The sequence below is a fragment of the Pristiophorus japonicus genome, chromosome 1 (assembly GCF_044704955.1).
Source record: "Pristiophorus japonicus isolate sPriJap1 chromosome 1, sPriJap1.hap1, whole genome shotgun sequence".
In the NCBI taxonomy this organism is placed as follows: domain Eukaryota; kingdom Metazoa; phylum Chordata; class Chondrichthyes; family Pristiophoridae; genus Pristiophorus; species Pristiophorus japonicus.
In genome coordinates, this window is record NC_091977.1 from 353,654,337 (window position 1) to 353,674,765 (window position 20,429).

The window sequence follows — 20,429 nt, forward strand, 5'->3', positions numbered from 1 at the left end:
GTGATTTTCCAGAGGAACATGGAAAGCTTGCTGAAGTCAGTCCCGCGCACCGTGGTCTTCCAGGACAACATCTTGGTTACAAGTCGGGACACCATCGAGCACCTGCAGAACCTGGAGGAGGTTCTTAGTCAGCTTAATCATGTGGGGCTCAGGCTAAAACGCTCAAAGTGCATTTTCCTGGCGCCTGAAGTGGAGTTCCTGGGGAGAAGAATCGCAGCGGACGGCATCAGGCCGACCGATTCGAAGACGGAGGTAATCAATAATGCACCAAGACCACAGAACGTGATGAAGCTGCAGTCGTTTCTAGGACTCGTGAACTATTCTGGTAACTTCTTAATGGGTCCTAGCACATTGTTAGAACCCCTGCACTCTACTGCATAAAGGAGATGAATGGGTATAGGGTAAAAGCCAAGAAAATGCCTTTGAGAAAGCTAGGAAGCTGTTATGTTCAAACAAATTGCTTGTGTTGTACGATCCATGTAAACGTTTGGTACTAGCATGTGATGCGTCGTCGTACGGGGTCGGGTGTGTATTGCAACAAGCTAATGAATTTTGGAAATTGCAACCAGTTGCGTATGCATCCAGAAGTCTTTCTAAGGCCGAGAGGGCCTACAGTATGATCAAAAAAGAAGCGTTAGCGTGTGTTTACGAGGTAAAGAAAATGCATCAATATCTGTTCGGGCTCAAATTTGAATTGGAAACCGACCATAAGCTGCTGAAATCCCTCTTTTCTGAAAATAAGGGGATAAATACAAATGCATCGGCCCGCATTCAGAGATGGGCGCTCACATTTTTTTTAAATGTTTTATTCATTACCAATCTTTCCAATTCTTTGTCAGATCAACTTGTCAGATCACAAACGCCAAAGGTCACCTTGGGCCCATTCAAGGATCACTTTGCGCCAATGTTTTTGCTCTTAGCCAAAAGGCCGAGAACCAAAGCACCGTTCCTGGAAGTACTGCAATACCAGGTTCGTGCCATGGAGGTGGATGTGTGCCCCCCACCCACCTCCTATTTCCAAAAAGCATAGGAGAACCACCTTCCTGATCCAGGGAGAACCACTTTCTGGTCATGGTTACTCCCCTGTCAGGTCAGTTACGCATGATCTTAGCCAAAAGGCCGAGGGCGCTCACATTGTCCGCATACAACTACGCCATCTGCCACAGGCCAGACACGGAAAACTGTGTCAATGCTCTCAGTAGGCTACCATTGCCCACCACCAGGGTGGAGATGGCACAGCCTGCAGATTTAGTTATGGTAATGGAAGCATTTGAGAGTGAGCGATCATCTGTTACCGCCCGACAGATTAGAACCTGGATGAGCCAGGACCCCTTACTGTCCTTAGTAAAAAATCTGTGTGCTCCACGAGAGTTGGTCTAGTGTCCCTTTAGAGATGCAGGAAGAAATAAAGCCATACCACCGGTGCAAAGATGAAATATCTATACAGGCAGACTGCCTCCTATGGGGTAATCGGGTAGTTATGCCAAAAAAGGGCAGGGACACTTTGATTAGTGATCTCTGCAGTACCCACCCAGGCATTGTAATGATGAAAGCGATAGCCAGATCCCATGTGTGGTAGCCCGGTATCGACACAGATGTAATACATGTTCCCAGTTAAGCAATGCACCCAGGGAGGCGCCACTAAGTTTATGGTCTTGGCCCTCCAAACCGTGGTCTAGGGTTCATGTCGACTATGCAGGCCCATTCTTGGGAAAACATTTTTTGGTGTTTATAGATGCGTACTCCAATTGGATAATGTTGGCAAGCATGTCCGCTGCCACCATTGAAAGCCTACGGGCAATGTTTGCCACTCACAGCCTGACTGATGTCCTTGTAAGTGACAATGGGCCGTGCTTTACCAGTGCCGAATTCAAGGAATTCATGACCCGCAATAGGGTCAAACATGTCACATCTGCCCCTTTTAAGCCAGCGTCCAATGGTCAGGCAGAACGAGCAGTTCAAACAATCAAGCAGAGCTTGAGAACGGTAACTGAAGGCTCACTGCAGACTCACTTATCCCGAGTCCTGCTTAGTTACCGCACAAGACCCCACTCGCTCACCGGGGTTCCCTCCCGCTGAACTGCTCATGAAAAGGGCATTTAAGACAAGGCTCTCGTTAGTCCACCCTAATCTACAGGTAGAGAGCAGGCAGCTTCAACAGAATACATATCATGATCGCGCAAATGTGTCATGTGAAATTGAAGTAAATGATCTTGTATTTGTGTTGAACTATGGACAAGGTCCCAAGTGGATTCCTGGCATTGTTTTGGCCAAAGAGGGGAGTAGGGTGTTTGTGGTCAAACTCGCAAATGGACTCATCTGCAGAAAACACTTGGACCAAACCAAACTCAGATTTACTGACTATCCAGAACAACCCACAATAGACTCCACCTTTTTCGACCCTCCAACACACACACAAGTGGCAACCGAACATTAAAACAGACTGCAAAAGCTTCTATAGATATGTAAAGAGAAAAAGGTTAGTAAAGACAAATGTAGGTCCCCTGCAGTCAGAATCAGGGGAAGTCATAACAGGGAACAAAGAAATGGCAGACCAATTGAACAAGTACTTTGGTTCGGTATTCACTAAGGAGGACACAAACAACCTTCCGGATATAAAAGAGGTCAGAGGGTCTAGTAAGAAGGAGGAACTGAGGGAAATCCTTATTAGTCGGGAAATTGTGTTGGGGAAATTGATGGGATTGAAGGCCGATAAATCCCCAGGGCCTGATGGTCTGCATCCCAGAGTACTTAAGGAGGTGGCCTTGGAAATAGCGGATGCATTGACAGTCATTTTCCAACATTCCATAGACTCTAGATCAGTTCCTATGGAGTGGAGGGTAGCCAATGTAACCCCACTTTTTAAGAAAGGAGGGAGAGAGAAAACAGGGAATTATAGACCGGTCAGCCTGACATCGGTAGTGGGTAAAATGATGGAATCAATTATTAAGGATGTCATAGCAGCACATTTGGAAAGAGGTGACACGATAGGTCCAAGTCAGCATGGATTTGTGAAAGGGAAATCATGCTTGACAAATCTTCTGGAATTTTTTGAGGATGTTTCCAGTAGAGTGGACAAGGGAGAACCAGTTGATGTGGTGTATTTGGACTTTCAGAAGGCTTTCGACAAGGTCCCACACAAGAGATTAATGTGCAAAGTTAAAGCACATGGGATTGGGGGTAATGTACTGATGTGGATAGAGAACTGGTTGGCAGACAGGAAGCAAAGAGTAGGAGTAAATGGGGACTTTTCAGAATGGCAGGCAGTGACTAGTGGGGTGCCGCAAGGTTCTGTGCTGGGGCCCCAGCTATTTACATTGTACATTAATGATTTAGATGAGGGGATTAAATGTAGTATCTCCAACTTTGCAGATGACACTAAGTTGGGTGGCAGTGTGAGCTGTGAGGAGGCTGCTATGAGGCTGCAGAGTGACTTGGATAGGTTAGGTGAGTGGGCAAATGCATGGCAGATGAAGTATAATGTGGATAAATGTGAGGTTATCCACTTTGGTGGTAAAAACAGAGAGACAGACTATTATCTGAATGGTGACAGATTAAGAAAAGGGGAGGTGCAAAGAGACCAGGGTGTCATGGTACATCAGTCATTGAAGGTTGGCATGCAGGTACAGCAGGCGGTTAAGAAAGCAAATGAAATGTTGGCCTTCATAGCGAGGGGATTTGAGTACAGGGGCAGGGAGGTGTTGCTACAGTTGTACAGGGCCTTGGTGAGGTCACACCTGGAGTATTGTGTACAGTTTTGGTCTCCTAATCTGAGGAAGGACATTCTTGCTATTGAGGGAGTGCAGCAAAAGTTCAACAGACTGATTCCCGGGATGGCGGGACTGTAAAGAAAGACTGGATCAACTGGGCTTGTATTCACTGGAGTTCAGAAGAATGAGAGGGGACCTCATAGAAACATATAAAATTCTGACGGGGTTAGACAGGTTAGATGCAGGAAGAATGTTCCCAATGTTGGGGAAGTCCAGAACCAGGGGGTCACAGTTTAAGGATAAGGGGTTAGTCATTTAGGACCGAGATGAGGAGAAACTTCTTCACCCAGAGAGTGTTGAACCTGTGGAATTCTCTACCACAGAAAGTTGTTGAGGCCAATTCACTAAATATATTCAAAAGGGAGTTAGATGTAGTCCTTACTACTCGGGGGATCAAGGGGTATGGTGAGAAAGCAGGAATGGGGTACTGAAGTTGCATGTTCAGCCATGAACTCATTGAATGGCGGTGCAGGCTCGAAGGGCCGAATGGCCTACTCCTGCATCTATTTTCTATGTGTCTATGGGCCCAAGTTTCCACAAGAAAAAAAACGGGCGCCCCTCCGAGCTGGGCGCCCGTTTTTCGCGCCTAAAACGGCGCCTAAAAAAATCCTCAGTATTCTCCACCGACTTACAGGTCCTGTGGCACTTGGCGCAGCCGGCACGAGCTGTGGGGGGGGCGGAGCCAGGTCCCTGCGCTGAAAACAGTGCCGGGACCTCTGCACATGCGCGCTACAGTCGGCACGCAAGTGCAGTAGCTCCAGGCGCCGAACTGTGTGGGAGGGGCCCGAAGCACGCACCCCCTAGCCCTGGCCCAATGGCCTCACTGGGGCTGCGTGAATGAGGCTCCTCCCACGGCCAGTTCCTGTTCCCCGCCCGACCAGACCCGACACTCGCTCCCCCCCCCCCCCGCCGACCAGACCCGACCCCCGAGACCCGCTCCCCCCCCGCCCCGACCGAGACCCGACACCCGAGACCCGCTCCCCGCCCTGATCCAAGGCCCGCTCCCCCCCGACCCGCTCCCCGCCCCAACCCGAGGCCCGCTCCCCCCCCGACCCGACACTCGCTCCCCCCCCGCCCCGACACCCGTGACCCGCTCCCCCCCACCCCGAGACCCGAGACCCGCTCTCCCCCCCCCCCCCGACCCGCTCCCCGCCCCGACCCGAGGCCCGCTCCCCCCCCGCCGACCCGACACCCGCTCCTGTTCCCCGACCCCCCCCCTCTTCCCTCCCCTCCCTCTCTCCCCTCCTCTCCCCTCCCTCTCTCGCCTCCTCTCCCTCTCCCCTCCTCTCCCTCTCTCCCCTCCTCTCCCTCTCTCCCCTCCTCTCCCTCTCCCTCCCTCTCTCCCTCTCCCCTTCCCTCTCTCTCCCTCTCCCCTTCCCTCTCTCTCCCTCCCTCTCTCGCTCAGCGGCACGAACAACTGCAGAATTCTCCCTGGCTGAAGCACTTTCACACAGGTAGGAAGATGGTTTATTTAATCTTTTCTTGGCTTTTAAATGTTTATTCAGGTTGGATTTATTTGTATGATATTTGTAGAAGTATAAATAAGGATTTATTGTCGAATTTAATGACTTCCCTTCTCCCCCTCCCCCCCCCCCACTCCCCCCCACCTCGTTCTGGACGCCTAATTTGTAACCTGCGCCTGATTTTTTAATGTGTAGAACAGGTTTTTTCAGTTCTACAAAAATCTTCACTGGCTCCATTCTACTTTAGATTGGAGTACATTTTCACTGTGGAAACTTTCAAATCAGGCGTCAGTGGCCGGACACGCCCCTTTTGAAGAAAAAATTCTGTTCTAAACTAGAACTGTTCTACCTGACTAGAACTGCAGAAAAAAAAATGTGGAGAATTGCGATTTCTAAAATAGTCCGTTCTCCACCAGTTGCTCCTAAAAATCAGGCGCGAATCATGTGGAAACTTGGGCCCATAGTTTCTATGACCCAGCGGTTGACCACAAAGCAGAACCCATCACCCGCAGCAGCCCAGCAAGACTCACCATCCCCAGCTGTGCAGCAGCCCAGCGAAGGCCCAACAAATGACTCACCAACACCAACATTTGCACCGAGACGATCAACCAGGGAAAGGAAGACCCCAGATCGACTCACATTGTAAATAGTTACACTATTGACTTTGGGGTGGGGGGAGTGTTGTTATGTGTGTAAACCTGTAATTACCATGTCTAATAGAAAAACATAGAAAATAGGTGCAGGAGTAGGCCATTCGGCCCTTCTAGCCTGCACCGCCATTCAATGAGTTCATGGCTGAACATGCAACTTCAGTACCCCATTCCTGCTTTCTCACCATACCCCTTGATTCCCCTAGTAGTAAGGACTTCATCTAACCACCAGAGGGCTTATCCCCTAGAGTCCCAAGTGATCCCACAATCCCTTGGGAGCACCTGTATATAAGAAGGCCTCACAGGCTGGAGAGGCACTCTGAGATATGTAATAAAGGACTACGGTCACACTTACTTTGTGCTTGCAGTATCTTATCTGACTCCTTATCCAAGACATAACAGTAATGTTACACATTCCTATCATAAGAGTTGTAATTCATGTCTTTACTTTCCCACAGGTCCATCAAGGGCACACCCCCGTCCCGTCCCGCCCACTCTCCAGCCAGAGGAGGAAGACGACTCATCAGAGGAAGCTCCATTCACCAGATCCACACGCATAAGCGCAGATACACACATGTCTGAGTGGGTTCAGCGAGTCATAGCGCTCCCCCTCTCTCTTTTTCCCACCGCTATCAGCTCAGTCACTCCACTTAATTCGAGTGCCTCCTCCCCTGCAGACATCAAAATTGTATAAAGTTCTCTCTCTTTCACTCATGTTCTCTGCTCTCTTCTGCGAGGAGGGCAAGAAGAGAACTTTGAGTGAGAGTGTTGTCACCTGGTGTCTCACCCATCACAAGTGAACAAGAGCAGATGGTGGAGACAGGGACAGCAGTGGAATGTCCTCGTCAGAGGGTGCAAGACCCTCCAAGCTCTGCTGAACCTCGGGGGCAGTCGACAACGAGGTTGATCTTGGAGGAGCAGCAACAAATGCGCAAAACTCTGGCAGCTTTTCCAGCCGTGATGGCGATGACGTGCTGTTCCATGGAAAGGATGGCCACCTGCATGGAGCAGCTAATGCGCCAGTTGAACATGCTTGCTGCGAACAGATTGCAGAGTCTCATTGACCTCATCTCTTGGAGAGATACCAACATTGACTTGGGCGTTCATTGCCCCACTGATGTGCTCTCTAGCTCCTGGCTAGCAGTGATCTGCGGGTGTTCCATGAGAGGGATGATGGTGAGAGGGAACATGGAAATAGGGGCTCCTTTCAAAGCACACCCATTTCTCCCCTGTTGCCTCCCCCTCAGTCAGAGCCCCACATGCTGCCTCAGATCCCAATGGCCAAGACTGTCCCTGCATAGTTGCAAGAGGAGTGGTGGAGCCCTCACAGGCCTTTAAACCCAGAGGACATCTGCCAAATCTGTCACAGCAGGAAAGTGAGCAGCCTGCCTCTACCCCAGCTGAAGCAACAGGGATTGCACCTTGTAGAAGCACTCAAAAGAGAAAAAAGACCCAATCGTAGAAGCACACCGGTATGCACGTGGGTGTTTGCCAAAATGTTAGTGTAACATTTCAGTTGTATGATGCAAATAAATTTATTTCTTTGCACTGCTTTCCTGTCTTGTCTATTTTTGCCTGCTACCTGGGAAGTGGCTTTATCACTTGGAATGAATGGTGAGACATTACTTAACCTCGAGCAATGGGTGTTTGGTTGACAGGAATGGTTTGGTCATTGCAAGTTTGCTTTTCCGTGCTATTGAGGGGAAGATGGGGAAGTTGATCCAGCATGTGGCAGCCATATGGGTGCACTGGTGCAACCTAAGTAAATCTGGCCATTATGAGGCTATGCCAGGCCTCCCAGACAGCAATGTGCGCTGCTGCTGGTGCCATCTCTACCTCGGGTTCCTCCTCCTCCTCCTCCTCATCATTTTCCACCTATTCCTCCTCCTCCTCTGAAGAGGCTGTGCACTCTGCATCTTGCTCCTTCTGCAGCTATGTTGTGCAGCACGCAACAGACACTGATGATTCTGGAGTCCCTGGCTGGTGCATACTGAAAGGCTCCTCTGAAGCTATCAAAGCATCTGAAGTGCATCTTCAGCATGCCAATTGCTTAGGTGACAGATCTGGTGGACATGTGACTTTCATTATAGTGCTCCTCAGCCTCATTGCTTGTCCTCAAGGGTGTCATCAGCCATGCCTTCAGAGGATAGCCTTTGTCTCCAAGCAGCCAGCCGGTAAGTCTGTTTGGAGGTGCAAAGAGCTGAGGGAGGATGGATTGGCACAGGACAAAAGAGTCACGACAGTTCCCAGGGAATCTGGCACACACATGCATGATGAGCTTTTTATGGTTGCAGACGAGGGAGTGGAAGCCCTTCCAGTTCGCAAACATTCCTGGGTGATATGGGGGTGCCTTAATGACCACATATGTGCAGTCGATGACGCCCTGCATCTGTGAGATGCCAGCCAGAGCCACAAAGCCGAGCGCCCGCTCAGTAACACTGGCTCCATCAATGGCAAAGTGTATGTAAGTGGCTGACTTGTGAAACATGGCATCGGTCACATGGGTGATGCATTTGTGGGTGGCTGACTGTGAGATCCTACAAATGTCTGCTGCAGATCCCTGATAGGAGCTTGAGGTAAAGAAGTTGAGGGTGGTGGTAACTTTGACAAACACTGGGAAGGCATGTCCACCCGGTCCTCTGGGCAGCAGAGCTTTCTTCCACCAAGCTACAAATGTCCGACGACCTGGAGCAATAGCCTGAACCTCCTGAAGCACTGCTGCTCAGTCATGTCCAGGAAGCTCACCTTTGTGTGTATAGCCTATGTTGGGGGTATCGCCTCCAGCACAGTGCACTCCTGTGCTCACCCTTCTCTCCTGTGGAGCAACAGGTCGGTGAAGAGAAGGCCACTGGTGTTGTTACTGCTGCTGATGTTGTTACTGCTGCTGTTGGGGCTCATCTTGGTCTGAATCTGAGATTCCAAGTGAAACAGCATAAACAACAACCATGCTGATCTAATAGATGGCAAGTAAATTGGACATCAGAGGTACAAACCTCCAATGTAGTGACAGTAGCTTCCGAAGTTGCAGAAATCACCTGCAAACTCATGAAAACAAAATCTCTGCACAAAATGGTGTCAGCAAGATCCTTTCCCTTAGGCAAGAAAGCAGGTGTAAGGTTTGTGTACTTATCTGTATTTTCCAGCTGTCACTTAATGAAGTAGCACAACGGCCACTGAGCTCCCGCCTTCCCCCTTCACAGTCGAGCTTCCTTTGGTCCATGATTCCCGTGCGCAACTACTTAAAGTTGAAACCTCACGTTAAACAGGTTGCTAAGGGTCTCTAAATGAGCAGTTAACTACCTCAATGAGGTTGATCACCTTTCCCGAGCGGGTCCAAGGCACGCATTGAAACGTGGATGATGGTGAGTTCCCAAAGCACTTTTAACCACCGACTCGCTCCCAAACCCGCAGGCTCTGCAATGTGAAAATTCCAGACAATGTGTCACACTGCAAGCCAATTGTTTCCCCTACAAAAACATGCCTTTCAGTTTTTCTGGAATAAAAGAGTGTGTTGAAAAGAAGGGAAAAGGTTGTTTCCATTCTTTGCCTGCTATTGCTCTGAGGGTACTGCAGCCCACAGTTTTGGTTTGCCCCAACAATCAAACTGTATGTAAAGGAACTTTGCTGACAATGCAAAATCAAGGTTTATTTCTATTCCTTAAAAAATGTATTCTTTTGTTAGATTTTCATTCTTAATGGAAAGAAATCCCTGAAACTTCTGATGCAAGAAAATGTCATGCTCCTTTGCTGCCCTATAGAAACATAGAAAATAGGTGCAGGAGTCGGCCATTCGGCCCTTTGAGCCTGCACCACCATTCAATATGATCATGGCTGATCATGCAACTTCAGTACCCCATTCCTGCTTTCTCTCCATACCCCTTGATCCCTTTAGCTGTAAGGGCCACATCTAATTCCCTCTTGAATATATCAAACAAACTGGCCTCAACAACTTTCTGTGGTAGAGAATTCCACAGGTTGACAATTCTCTGAGTGAAGAAGTTTCTCCTCATCTCGGTCATAAATGGCATACCCCTTATCTTTAGACTGTGACCCCTGGTTCTAGACTTCCCCAACATCAGGAACATTCTTCCTGCATCTAAGCTGTCCAATCCCGTCAGAATTTTATATGTTTCTATGAGATCCCCTCTCATTGTTCTAAATTCCAGTGAATATAAGCCTAGTCGATCCAGTCTTTCTTCATATGTCAGTCCTGCCATCCTGGGAATCAGTCTGGTGAACCTTCGCTGCACTCCCTCAATAGCAAGAATGTCCTCTCTCAGATCAGGAGATCAAAACTGTACACAATATTCAAGGTGTGGCCTCACCAAGGTCTTGTGCAACTGCAGTAAGACCTCCCTGCTCCTATACGCAAATCCTCTCGCTATGAAGGCCAACATGCCATTTGCCTTCTTCACCACCTACTGTACCTGCATGCCAACTTTCAATGACTGATGTACCATGACACCCAGGTCTCGTTGCACTTCCCCTTTTCCTAATCTGCCGCCATTCAGATAATATTCTGCCTTCCTGTTTTTGCCACCAAAGTTGATAACCTCACATTTATCCACATTATACTGCATCTGCCATGCATTTGCCCACTCACCTAACCTGTCCAAGTCACCCTGCAGCCTCTTAGCATCCTCCTCACAGCTCACACCGCCACCAGCTTAGTGTCATCTGCAAACTTGGAGATATTACATTCAATTCCTTCATCCAAATCATTAATGTACATTGTAAATAGCTGGGGTCCCAACATTGAACCTTGCCGTACCCCACTAGTCACTGCCTGCCATTCTGAAAAGGACACGTATATTCCTACTCTTTGCTTCCTGTCTGCCAACCAGTTCTCTATCCACGTCAATACATTAACCCCATACCATGTGCTTTAATTTTGCATGCTAATCTCTTGCGTGGGACCTTGTCAAAAGCCTTCTGAAAGTCCAAATACACCATATCCACTGGTTCTCCTTTGTCCAATCTACTAGTTACATCCTCAAAAAATTCTAGAAGATTTGTCAAGACCTGGGAGACGATTCACTATCTCTGCAACCTCCATCCAACAGCTTTAACCTTTGCTATGATTTATAATGCCATCAGCAGGCTGGCCAGGGCGAGTAAGGGCAGGTGTATCCATGCACATGCTGGGATAATGCTGAAAACATAACTTGCCGCCATACTGTCCCACTGACATGTTCTGTAACAGCTTCACTGTGGGATTGTATGTGTTTGCGCAAACACATTCAGGCACGTATTTGAAGGGCTTCGCAGGTACTCTGACCATGTGTCAGGAGGATGGCACAAGGTTGCGGTGCCAGGGAGAGGAATCGGCTCAACGGGCAGGGAGTGCTCTTTGTACTATGAGTGAGAGCTGTGGGCCTCTGTGAGGAGAATAAGTCGCAAGAACTGAATCTGTGTCGGCTGTCTCCAGTCGTGTACCACCTGGAAAGTCTCTACTGACCCCCAGCGGTCCACGGAGGTCCCAATTTGAGAAACACTGATTTAAGAAGTTTATTCTGAACTATGAGACACGCTTGTTTCTCCCGATATTCTGGGATGAATTCTCTTCCCATTGGCAGATTAGCGGTGGGATGGGACTTCCACCCCCCCCCCCCCTCACACAACATAACCATGATACTAACTCACTGCACTTTCCTCCAGTGATATTCATTATCCATGCAGGGTGGGTTAGGCACAGTACTGCCATTCTTCATTGGGTTATTGCTGCTGGGAGTGAGGGAAAAAGAAAACTACTCTTTGAACAGCAGGAAGAACAAGTGGAAGAATATCTGTAGGAGCACCAACCTGGTGGGGAGGGGTGGGGTTTGCAGCATTAAGGGCTCCAAGATTCTCTGATACATACATGGAAGTTTTGCTGGCTGAAGTAAGACTTGAAAGTCAATGAAGAGAAAATGGTACTGGAGCAAATTCAGGCCGATAAGCTGACTGGCCCGATTTTAACCGCTCCCACATACCTTTCCCGCCCTGTGGAAAGGAGGTTAAAATTGACCCCAGACAAAGAATTGCTTTGGTCTGTAAACTGTTATGTGTGTGGTAATATCTGCTATGTTGGTGAGAATTTGATAGCGTTGTGATGTCTATATTAAATACAGTAAGAAAAGGGCTTAGTCCCTTAGGCACACACCTTTGTGAGAACAGATTATAGAAAAGGTACAGACTGTCAGGGGCAAGGTTTGTTTATGGGATCTGCTGTTAGACCATGAAAGAGGCAATAGTACTAATGACCACGATGCTATAATAAGAAGTAATGGACCAGGCAGGGATCACTGCAAGGAGAAAATATTGGATTATTCTTTATTAAATTGCACAGCATACTAAAAAAATAAATTAAAAGTTATTGTCCAATACAGCAAAATTGCAGATTGAAAATGTATATCTTTGATCAATGTTTTCCACCAACATCCTCCTTTTAAATTGAAAATCTTCGTACATAGTTTTAGGAGTTAATATATAATTGGTTGATCTAATTAAGTGTATTTAATTATGACCCCAATATGTTAAAGATATAAACAGCCATTATTTTCTTATAAACTATTAGTGACTGTTACCTTAGGTGAATTGCAGGTCTCCTTTTAACTCACGAAATTTTTTTTAAAAATTCACAGACAAAGTATATGGTGAGGTGGCACTCCACATCATTCCAACCTCCATCGCTTACCATTTCTACACAATCCTCACCACCAAAGGCATTGTTGGGTTCTCCTGGTCTCCAATGGCTGTAATTCTGCAGAGGGGTAGAGTCAGTGTACATGAATTGCCTTTCCTTTTCTAAATCATTTACCCCAATGAACACTCGAGATAAGCCAGTCTTGTTCACATAGGCAGCAATGAGCGTGTTTGTCTCTTCGTCCTTTGGCATCGCCAGTGATCCTCCTCTGTCTTTGCAGTGTACAAGAGCAGCATTGTAATTCTTCCCTTCTTTCACAATCAAGTAGAATTTCTCCTCTGTCTCTTTGATGCCTGCTATAACTGTAGGAGAATAAAGTAGTGAATTTATTTTGTTTTTCAACCAATGGCCAGTGCTTATGCCTATTGGTGACCAAGGACTCTGCATGTTTGCAAATTGGCAAAAGAACCAGAGGGAGATGAGAATAAATTATTTTATGCAATAGGTTATGATCTGGAAAGCACTGCCTGAAAGTGTGGTGGAAACAGCTTCAAATGTAATTTTCATAAGGAGAAGTGGATATATACTTGAAAAGTAAAAATTCACAGGGCTATGGGGAAAGAGCAAGGGAGTGGGACTAATTGCATAACTCTTTCAAAGAGCCCGCACTGGCACGATGAGCCGAATGGCCTCCTTCTGTGCTGTATCATTCTATGATTCTATGTATTTGGCTTTTAGCTACTTCATTATCTGATAACGCTTAACATACCATCAATGTAAACAGGCATCAAAGATTAGTGGAGATGACACAAAGATTAGTGGAGATGACACAAAGATTAGTGGGAAAGCGGGTTGTGTAGAGGAAACAGAGAGGCTGCAAAGAGATTTAGATAGGTTAAGCAAATGGGCTAAGGTTTGGCAGATGGAATACAATGTTGGAAAATGTGAGGTCATCCACCTTGGAAAAAAAAACAGTAAAAGGGAATATTATTTGAATGGGGAGAAATTACAACATGCTGCAGTGCAGAGGGACCTGGGGGTCCTTGTGCATGAATCCCAAAAAGTTAGTTTGCAGGTGCAGCAGGTAATCAGGAAGGCGAATGGAATGTTGGCCTTCATTGCGAGAGGGATGGAGTACAAAAGCAGGGAGGTCCTGCTGCAACTGTACAGGGTATTGGTGAGGCCGCACCTGGAGTACTGCGTGCAGTTTTGGTCACCTTACTTAAGGAAGGATATACTAGCTTTGGAGGGGGTGCAGAGACGATTCACTAGGCTGATTCCGGAGATGAGGGGGTTACCTTATGATGATAGATTGAATAGACTGGGTCTTTACTTGTTGGAGTTCAGAAGGATGATGGGTGATCTTATAGAAACATTTAAAATAATGAAAGGGATAGACAAGATAGAGGCAGAGAGGTTGTTTCCACTGGTCGGGGAGACTAGAACTAGGGGGCACAGCCTCAAAATACGGGGGAGCCAATTTAAAACCTAGTTGAGAAGGAATTTCTTCTCCCAGAGGGTTGTGAATCTGCGGAATTCTCTGCCCAAGGAAGCAGTTGAGGCTAGCTCATTGAATGTATTCAAATCACAGATAGATAGATTTTTAACCAATAAGGGAATTAAGGGTTACAGGGAGCGGGCGGGTAAGTGGAGCCGAGTCCACGGCCAGATCAGCATGATCTTGTTGAATGGCGGAGCAGGCTCGAGGGGCTAGATGGCCTACTCCTGTTCCTAATTCTTATGTTCTTCTATCAATAATAATCCCTTTAAATCCATTTGCGTTCAACTTATAAAGTCCTAGACAGGCTATGTGTGCCGCACATCCTTGTTCCATTTAAAAGGACACAGGGCAACTGAAAAGATTTGACAAGTCTTTTTTGTTTGTTTCCTAATACAGTGGCACATCAATACTACATATTAAAATATGTAATTGTGTCATAAATCTGTCAACATCTCTCTTGCATGTGAAACTTGTGACAAAAATAATGTGTGACCTTGTCCCCCTAAGCTCTTTAAACTACTGTGTGATCTTGTGACATTCCCTTAAATTTCAAAAGGCCTGTATTCATAATGGGAAACGTTTTAAAGAACATTCTAAAGAATCAGTAGCACCATACAGCACAGAAGGTGACCATTTGGCTCATCGGGGGAATTTTAATCCCAAAATCGGGCGGATTTGGGTCGGGTGGGAGGATAAAGTGTTTAAAAAAAAAAAATTCCAATCCCAACCCGCCCAGTTATGCTTTTAATGGAGACGAGACAGGGAGCAGGCATCCAACCCGCTCCCAAGATGTGGGTTGACACATTAAATATGATAATGAGGCTGGAAGCTTAGGATTTAATCTGCTTTTCAGGTTTAACTTTGGCTGGCTGCGGTTCCTGGCAACGAGGTGAGGGCAGCCAGGGAGCACAGCTTGTGGACCAGGAGGAGCAAGAGTGCTTCTTCCAGGCTTCCCAAGCTTCCCCCATCATCAGTCCGCCCCCCCCCCATTAAACCCTCCCACCTCTCTGGATCGCCCCCCCAGCACCTCCCCACCCCGAGGGTCGGAGCTCACACCTACCTGAGGCTGCAGCCTCTTCTCCAGGATTCCCCACTCCACTGGGTGCCAAGCCTGTCAATCAGGCTGAATTCTAGGTGGGGAACCTGTCAGTGATGCGAGTCAAATCTCCACACCTTACGGGGGTACCCTCTGGGTCTCCCGTATGTTACCGGGCCACCCACTCCCAGTGCGGCACAACATTAAAATTGCTCCCATCGTATCTGGCGGCTCTTTGAAAGAGCTAACCAATTAATCCCACGCCCTCGCTCTTTCCCCATAGCCCTACAAACTCTTCCTTTTTAAGTATTTATCCAATTCCTTTTTGAAAGTCACTGTTGAATGTGCTCCCATCACATTGTCAAGCAGTGCATTCCAGATCAATTATATTGCAATATAAATCTATATGAATTATAGAACAATGGCATTTGGAATTCTGTAATAATAACTAAATATAAAATATTAAGAAAATATCAATGTATTCCTGATGCTAATATAAATTTTGCTCTAAAATAAACATTCCCTTGACTTTGTCTGTCATATTCACAATCATATGCCAGCATGCCCATTCAGTTGGGAATTGTTTCAATTTATAATCTAAAATTACCTACCATTCTTTACAAAGAGCATCGTGTTGTTCAGACGAGCAATGTTGATATCCATCTGTCCTACAATTTTCCGGTATCTTCCACAGTCACAGAAGCTGCCTATTGATTTATCAGAACACATTAGGTGTGAGTGATGTTACCCAGGTTATTGTTGACATACCCAGGATAAGCATGGGTTTTGTTTGTCTGACAACAATTTATGACTGAAGCATGAAAGGACCCACTATTTAATCATCACTGCTGAACTAATAGAGGAACTTTGCAGTACCACATTAACAAGTTCACCAAAAATAGAGTCTCGAGGAATTTCACCTCCCAAGTAATGAACTGACATGTAGGTGCTGGTCAATTAGCACCTGGCACTCATATGATGGTTGACATGCATGACAGTAGGTCTCAAAATAAGACTGGCCAGAATATTAAAGTGAAGACTTTAAGGAGAAAAGTGTTTCTGTCACACTATTGGCTTTGGCATGTTGAAGAGTCAAATAAATCACTAGATACAAATGGGGCAGGCCAATTGATCTATCTTTGGTCACCCATCTACAAAGAACTTGTCCTCCACCCATCATGGTATCTGTCACTTAAATAATTCCAGGATTTTTGCCTTCACTGCTCCATCCTGAAGTCCATTCCATATGTTAATTACTCTTTGTGAAGAACTTCCTGATATCAATCCTGAATTTGACGTTCTCTAGTTTGAATCTGTGTTTTGTTATCCAGCTGTCATGGTTTAGTTTGAAGTAATCTTCCAGATCTACCTTACCTGTAGTATTCATATTTAAAATACTATTGATTGTAATGGATGGGAGTTGTGATAATAACATAAGATAGAAATAAAAATCAGGCACAGCACTGAGTGAAACATTAGTTTAGCAGACTACCTCGGAGTTGAAATTCACTCCAGACTAAGGAGATAAATATCCCCATTGTCAGTTGTAAGGTGAGATTTTATGTGGAGTCATATAATGCTATAACACAGAAACAGGCCCTTTGGTCCATATAGTCTGTGCTGGTGTTAATGGAAGCAGTTCCAGTCTTGGTAGTTATGTATCCACTGTACAAAACTGTAAAATTGGCATGAAATTGACAGTATTACTCAGATGAACCACAGTACTTAAGGAAGTGGCCCTCGAAATAGTGGATGCGTTGGTGATCATTTTCCAACAGTCCATAGACTCTGGATCAGTTTCTATGGACTGGAGGGTAACTAATGTAACACCACTTTTTAAGAAAGAAGGGAGAGAGAAAACTAGTAATTAAAGACTGGTTATCCTGACATCAGTAGTGTGGAAAATGTTGGAATCAATTATTAAAGATAAAATAGCAGCGCATTTGGAAAGCAGTGACAGGTTCGGTCCAAGTCAGCATGGATTTATGAAATGGAAATCATGCTTGACAAATCTTCTAGAATTTTTTGAGGATGTAACTGGTAGAGTAGACAAGGTAGAACCAGTGGATGTGGTGTATTTGGACTTTCAAAAGTCTTTTGACAAGGTCCCACACAAAAGAGATTGGTGTGCAAAATTAAAGCACATGGTATTGGGGGTAATGTACTGACGTGGATAGAGAACTGGTTGGCAAACAGGAAGCAGAGAGTCGGGATAAACGGGTCCTTTTCAGAATGGCAGGCAGTGGCTAGTGGGGTGCTGCAGGGCTCAGTGCTGGGACCCTAGCTATTTACAATATACATCAATGATTTAGATGAAGAAATTGAGTGTAAACTCTCCAAGTTTGCAGATGACACTAAGCTGGATGGCGGTGTGAGCAGTGAGGAGGATGCTAAGAGGCTGCAGGGTGACTTGGACAGGTTAGGTGAGTGGGCAAACGCATGGCAGATGCAGTATAATGTGGATAAATGTGAGGTTATCCACTTTGGGGGCAAAAACACGAAGGCAGATTATTATCTGAATGGCGGCAAATTAGGAAAAGGGGAGGTGCAACGAGACCTGGGTGTCATGGTACATCAGTCATTGAAAGTTGGCATGCAGGTACAGCAGGCGGTGAAGGCGTCAAATGATATGTTGGCCTTCATAACTAGGGAATTTGAGTATAGGAACAGGGAGGTCTTACTGCAGTTGTACAGGGCCTTGGTGAGGCCTCTCCTGGAATATTGTGTTCAGTTTTGGTCTCCTAATCTGAGGAAGGATGTTCTTGCTATTGAGGGAGTGCAGCAAAGGTTCACCAGACTGATTCATGGGATGGCAGGATTGACATATGAAGAGAGACTGGATCGACTGGGCTTGTATTCACTGGAGTTTAGAAGGATGAGAGGGGATCTCATAGAAACATAAAATTCTGATGGGACTGGACAGGATAGATGCAGGAAGAATGTTCCCGATGTTGGGGAAGTCCAGAACCAGGGAACATAGTCTAAGGATAAGGGGTAGGCCATTTAGGACCGAGATGAGGAGAAACTTCTTCACTCAGAGTTGTTAACCTGTGGAATCCTCTACCGCAGAGTTTTCTTGGTGCCAGTTCATTGGATATATTCAAGAGGGAGTTAGATATGGCCCTTATGACTAAAGGGATCAAGGGGTATGGAGAGAAAGCAGGAAAGGGGTAGAGGTGAATGATCAGCCATGATCTTATTGAATGGTGGTGCAGGCTCGAAGGGCCGAATGGCCTACTCCTGCACCTAGTTTCTATGTTTCTATGATGGCTGGTTTTGGAACAGCAAAATTGTTGAGTAAATGTCAGCTAGGACACTGGATAAGGAATAGAGTTGATGGCAAGAATAAGGCGTTTATGGCAGGAGCTGAGGGAGATGGCTTTGGTCTTGTTTAAGGGAAACATTGCAGTTCATTTAAGACTAGATGTTTGATTAAATAGTCTGACAGCACAGAGCCAGTGGAAGTGTCATCAGCATACATGGAGAAGCTGGCCCCATGTCTGCAGACGATGTCACTAGGGGTAGCACCTGAATGAGGAAGAGAAGGGTGACAGAGATGGATCCTTGGGGGGACTCCTTAGGTGATGTTAGGGTGAAGTCATTGTTAAAGCTCTTTGTGTGACCAAATAATTACAGCCCTACTGAGTAGCACAATGAATGAGAGGCATTGAAGGAGGATTATATGATTGACCATGTCAAAAGTTGCAGAGTGGCCAAAGTGAACAAGGAGGAAGAATGCAGCACAGTCAAGGTGAATGTCAATCGTAAATATTTCAGTGCTGTGGGATGGTGGTAACCCAACTCGAGGGATTCAAACAGGGAGTTGTATGAAAGATGGGTTCAGATTTGGGTAGTCATAACACATTCAGGGCTGGAGAGGTAAGGGAGTTTGGAGCTGGGGGCAGTAGTTAGCAAGGAAAGAGCAGTTGAGGGTAGTTGTTTGAGGAAGGAGTTGATGATAGTGGTTTTGAAAGGGACAGGACAATGCCGAGGGGAGAGAACTGTTTACAATGTCAGCTAATATGTGGGGCAAGAAGGGAAATTGGGTTGTCAGCAGTTTAGTGGGAATGGGATCGAGGCAACAGGAAGTGGGTCTCAGTCATTAAGGGCTTAGAGAGGGCATGGAGGGAAATGGGAGAGAAACTAGAGAGAGATGGAGATCAGGGTTAAGGGATGGGTGGTCTGAGGGGGAAGTTTGTTAGGCAAGAGGAATTGGAGGAACCAGCAAACGCAGTTGCCCAAATGGTCTCTATCTTAGCAAAGGAAACATGACTGTCACCAGTATAGTTGGGTATTCTTTTGAGGGTGGCGTTAAAGCACATTGATGGAACAGAGTAACAGTAGTGTTATTTTTCTCACTGCTTCAGGCATGGGAGGGCTCAATGCTATTAAAGGATGCCAACATTCGGAAAGTGTTCCAATTCCCATTACTGACATCTCTGCGCTTCATAAGCAAAAAGCTCATCAAAAAAATGATGGGTAAATGTAATCAATCCCACATGTTGTAGTCCTCTGTCCAGTCAACATCTTCAATGAATGTGACTCTTCACAGAGCACGGGATTGCTGAATTTACCCATATATTTTAGAAATCAGATACAATACCTGGTTCACCTTTCAATCCGGGAGGTCCTGGATAACCTCTATTCCCTTTGTCACCTAAATTATAATCCACAGTGAGTTACAACATTATAATCAGAGATAGAGAACAAGTTATTACCAGTGGTATAATATTTTATTTAAAGATGCACTGTCTTTGTGAAAAAAAAATTAGCAAATCAATTTTTTATTTAGAGAGAGAGAGAACAGCCACATATCATTGTCATCACTATGATGGCATACACACATGACACAATGATGCATTTCAACGTGATTTGTGTACAATAATTGCAAGGTGTGTTTGTAAATGAAGAAAAGATATGATAAATGCTTCTCATGAAGATGGTGCTCCTTTAGGACGATAATAGTGTCAACCTATCACCTGAAAAAAACTATCCAATATTTTTTTATTAATGTTTGACTTTTCAATTAAAAAACACTCAAAATTACCATTTGGATGGTTTAGGTTTGAGCTGCACCCTTGGACGACTTGATGAGCAAGTTTAGAAGCTTCTCAGTTGAGCTGCTAGATATAGTTCTTCATAATACTGAAGCTCCATCTCCAGGAATGAAAATCACCAAGAGATCTCTGGCTTCTGGTAATGGACGGTGTCAGTCAATATAATCATGGACTGGTCTGTGGCTGGAGGAAAATAATGTTGTTGTGGGAAGTCTGTTTTAAGAAATGTATTCTATAGGCTGGGGCCTGTATAAAATAAGGAAAATTACTTGTTCACAAATTCTAACTATTGAATCTAGTGAGTTAGGGTACCGTAATGTGCCCCAC

The 20,429-nt window shown here is 45.9% G+C and overlaps 1 protein-coding gene and 1 non-coding gene across 2 annotated transcripts in view; both read right to left on the minus strand.

Annotated features, from left to right (window-relative positions):
* Window positions 1-933: 933 nt before the first annotated feature.
* Window positions 934-1,130, minus strand: LOC139279947 (U2 spliceosomal RNA). The gene has a single exon (XR_011596560.1). It is a non-coding gene; the product is annotated as a U2 spliceosomal RNA (small nuclear RNA).
* An 11,348-nt stretch (window positions 1,131-12,478) lies between these two features.
* colec10 (collectin sub-family member 10 (C-type lectin)) overlaps window positions 12,479-20,429 on the minus strand; it is an 81,036-nt gene continuing 73,085 nt past the window's right edge. The window contains exons 5-7 of the mRNA XM_070874889.1: window positions 19,649-19,702; window positions 15,657-15,752; window positions 12,479-12,870 (exon numbers count right to left, since the gene is read on the minus strand). Of these exons, the coding sequence (XP_070730990.1) occupies window positions 12,479-12,870; window positions 15,657-15,752; window positions 19,649-19,702 (542 nt within the window). The remainder of the gene's footprint in view (window positions 12,871-15,656; window positions 15,753-19,648; window positions 19,703-20,429) is intronic.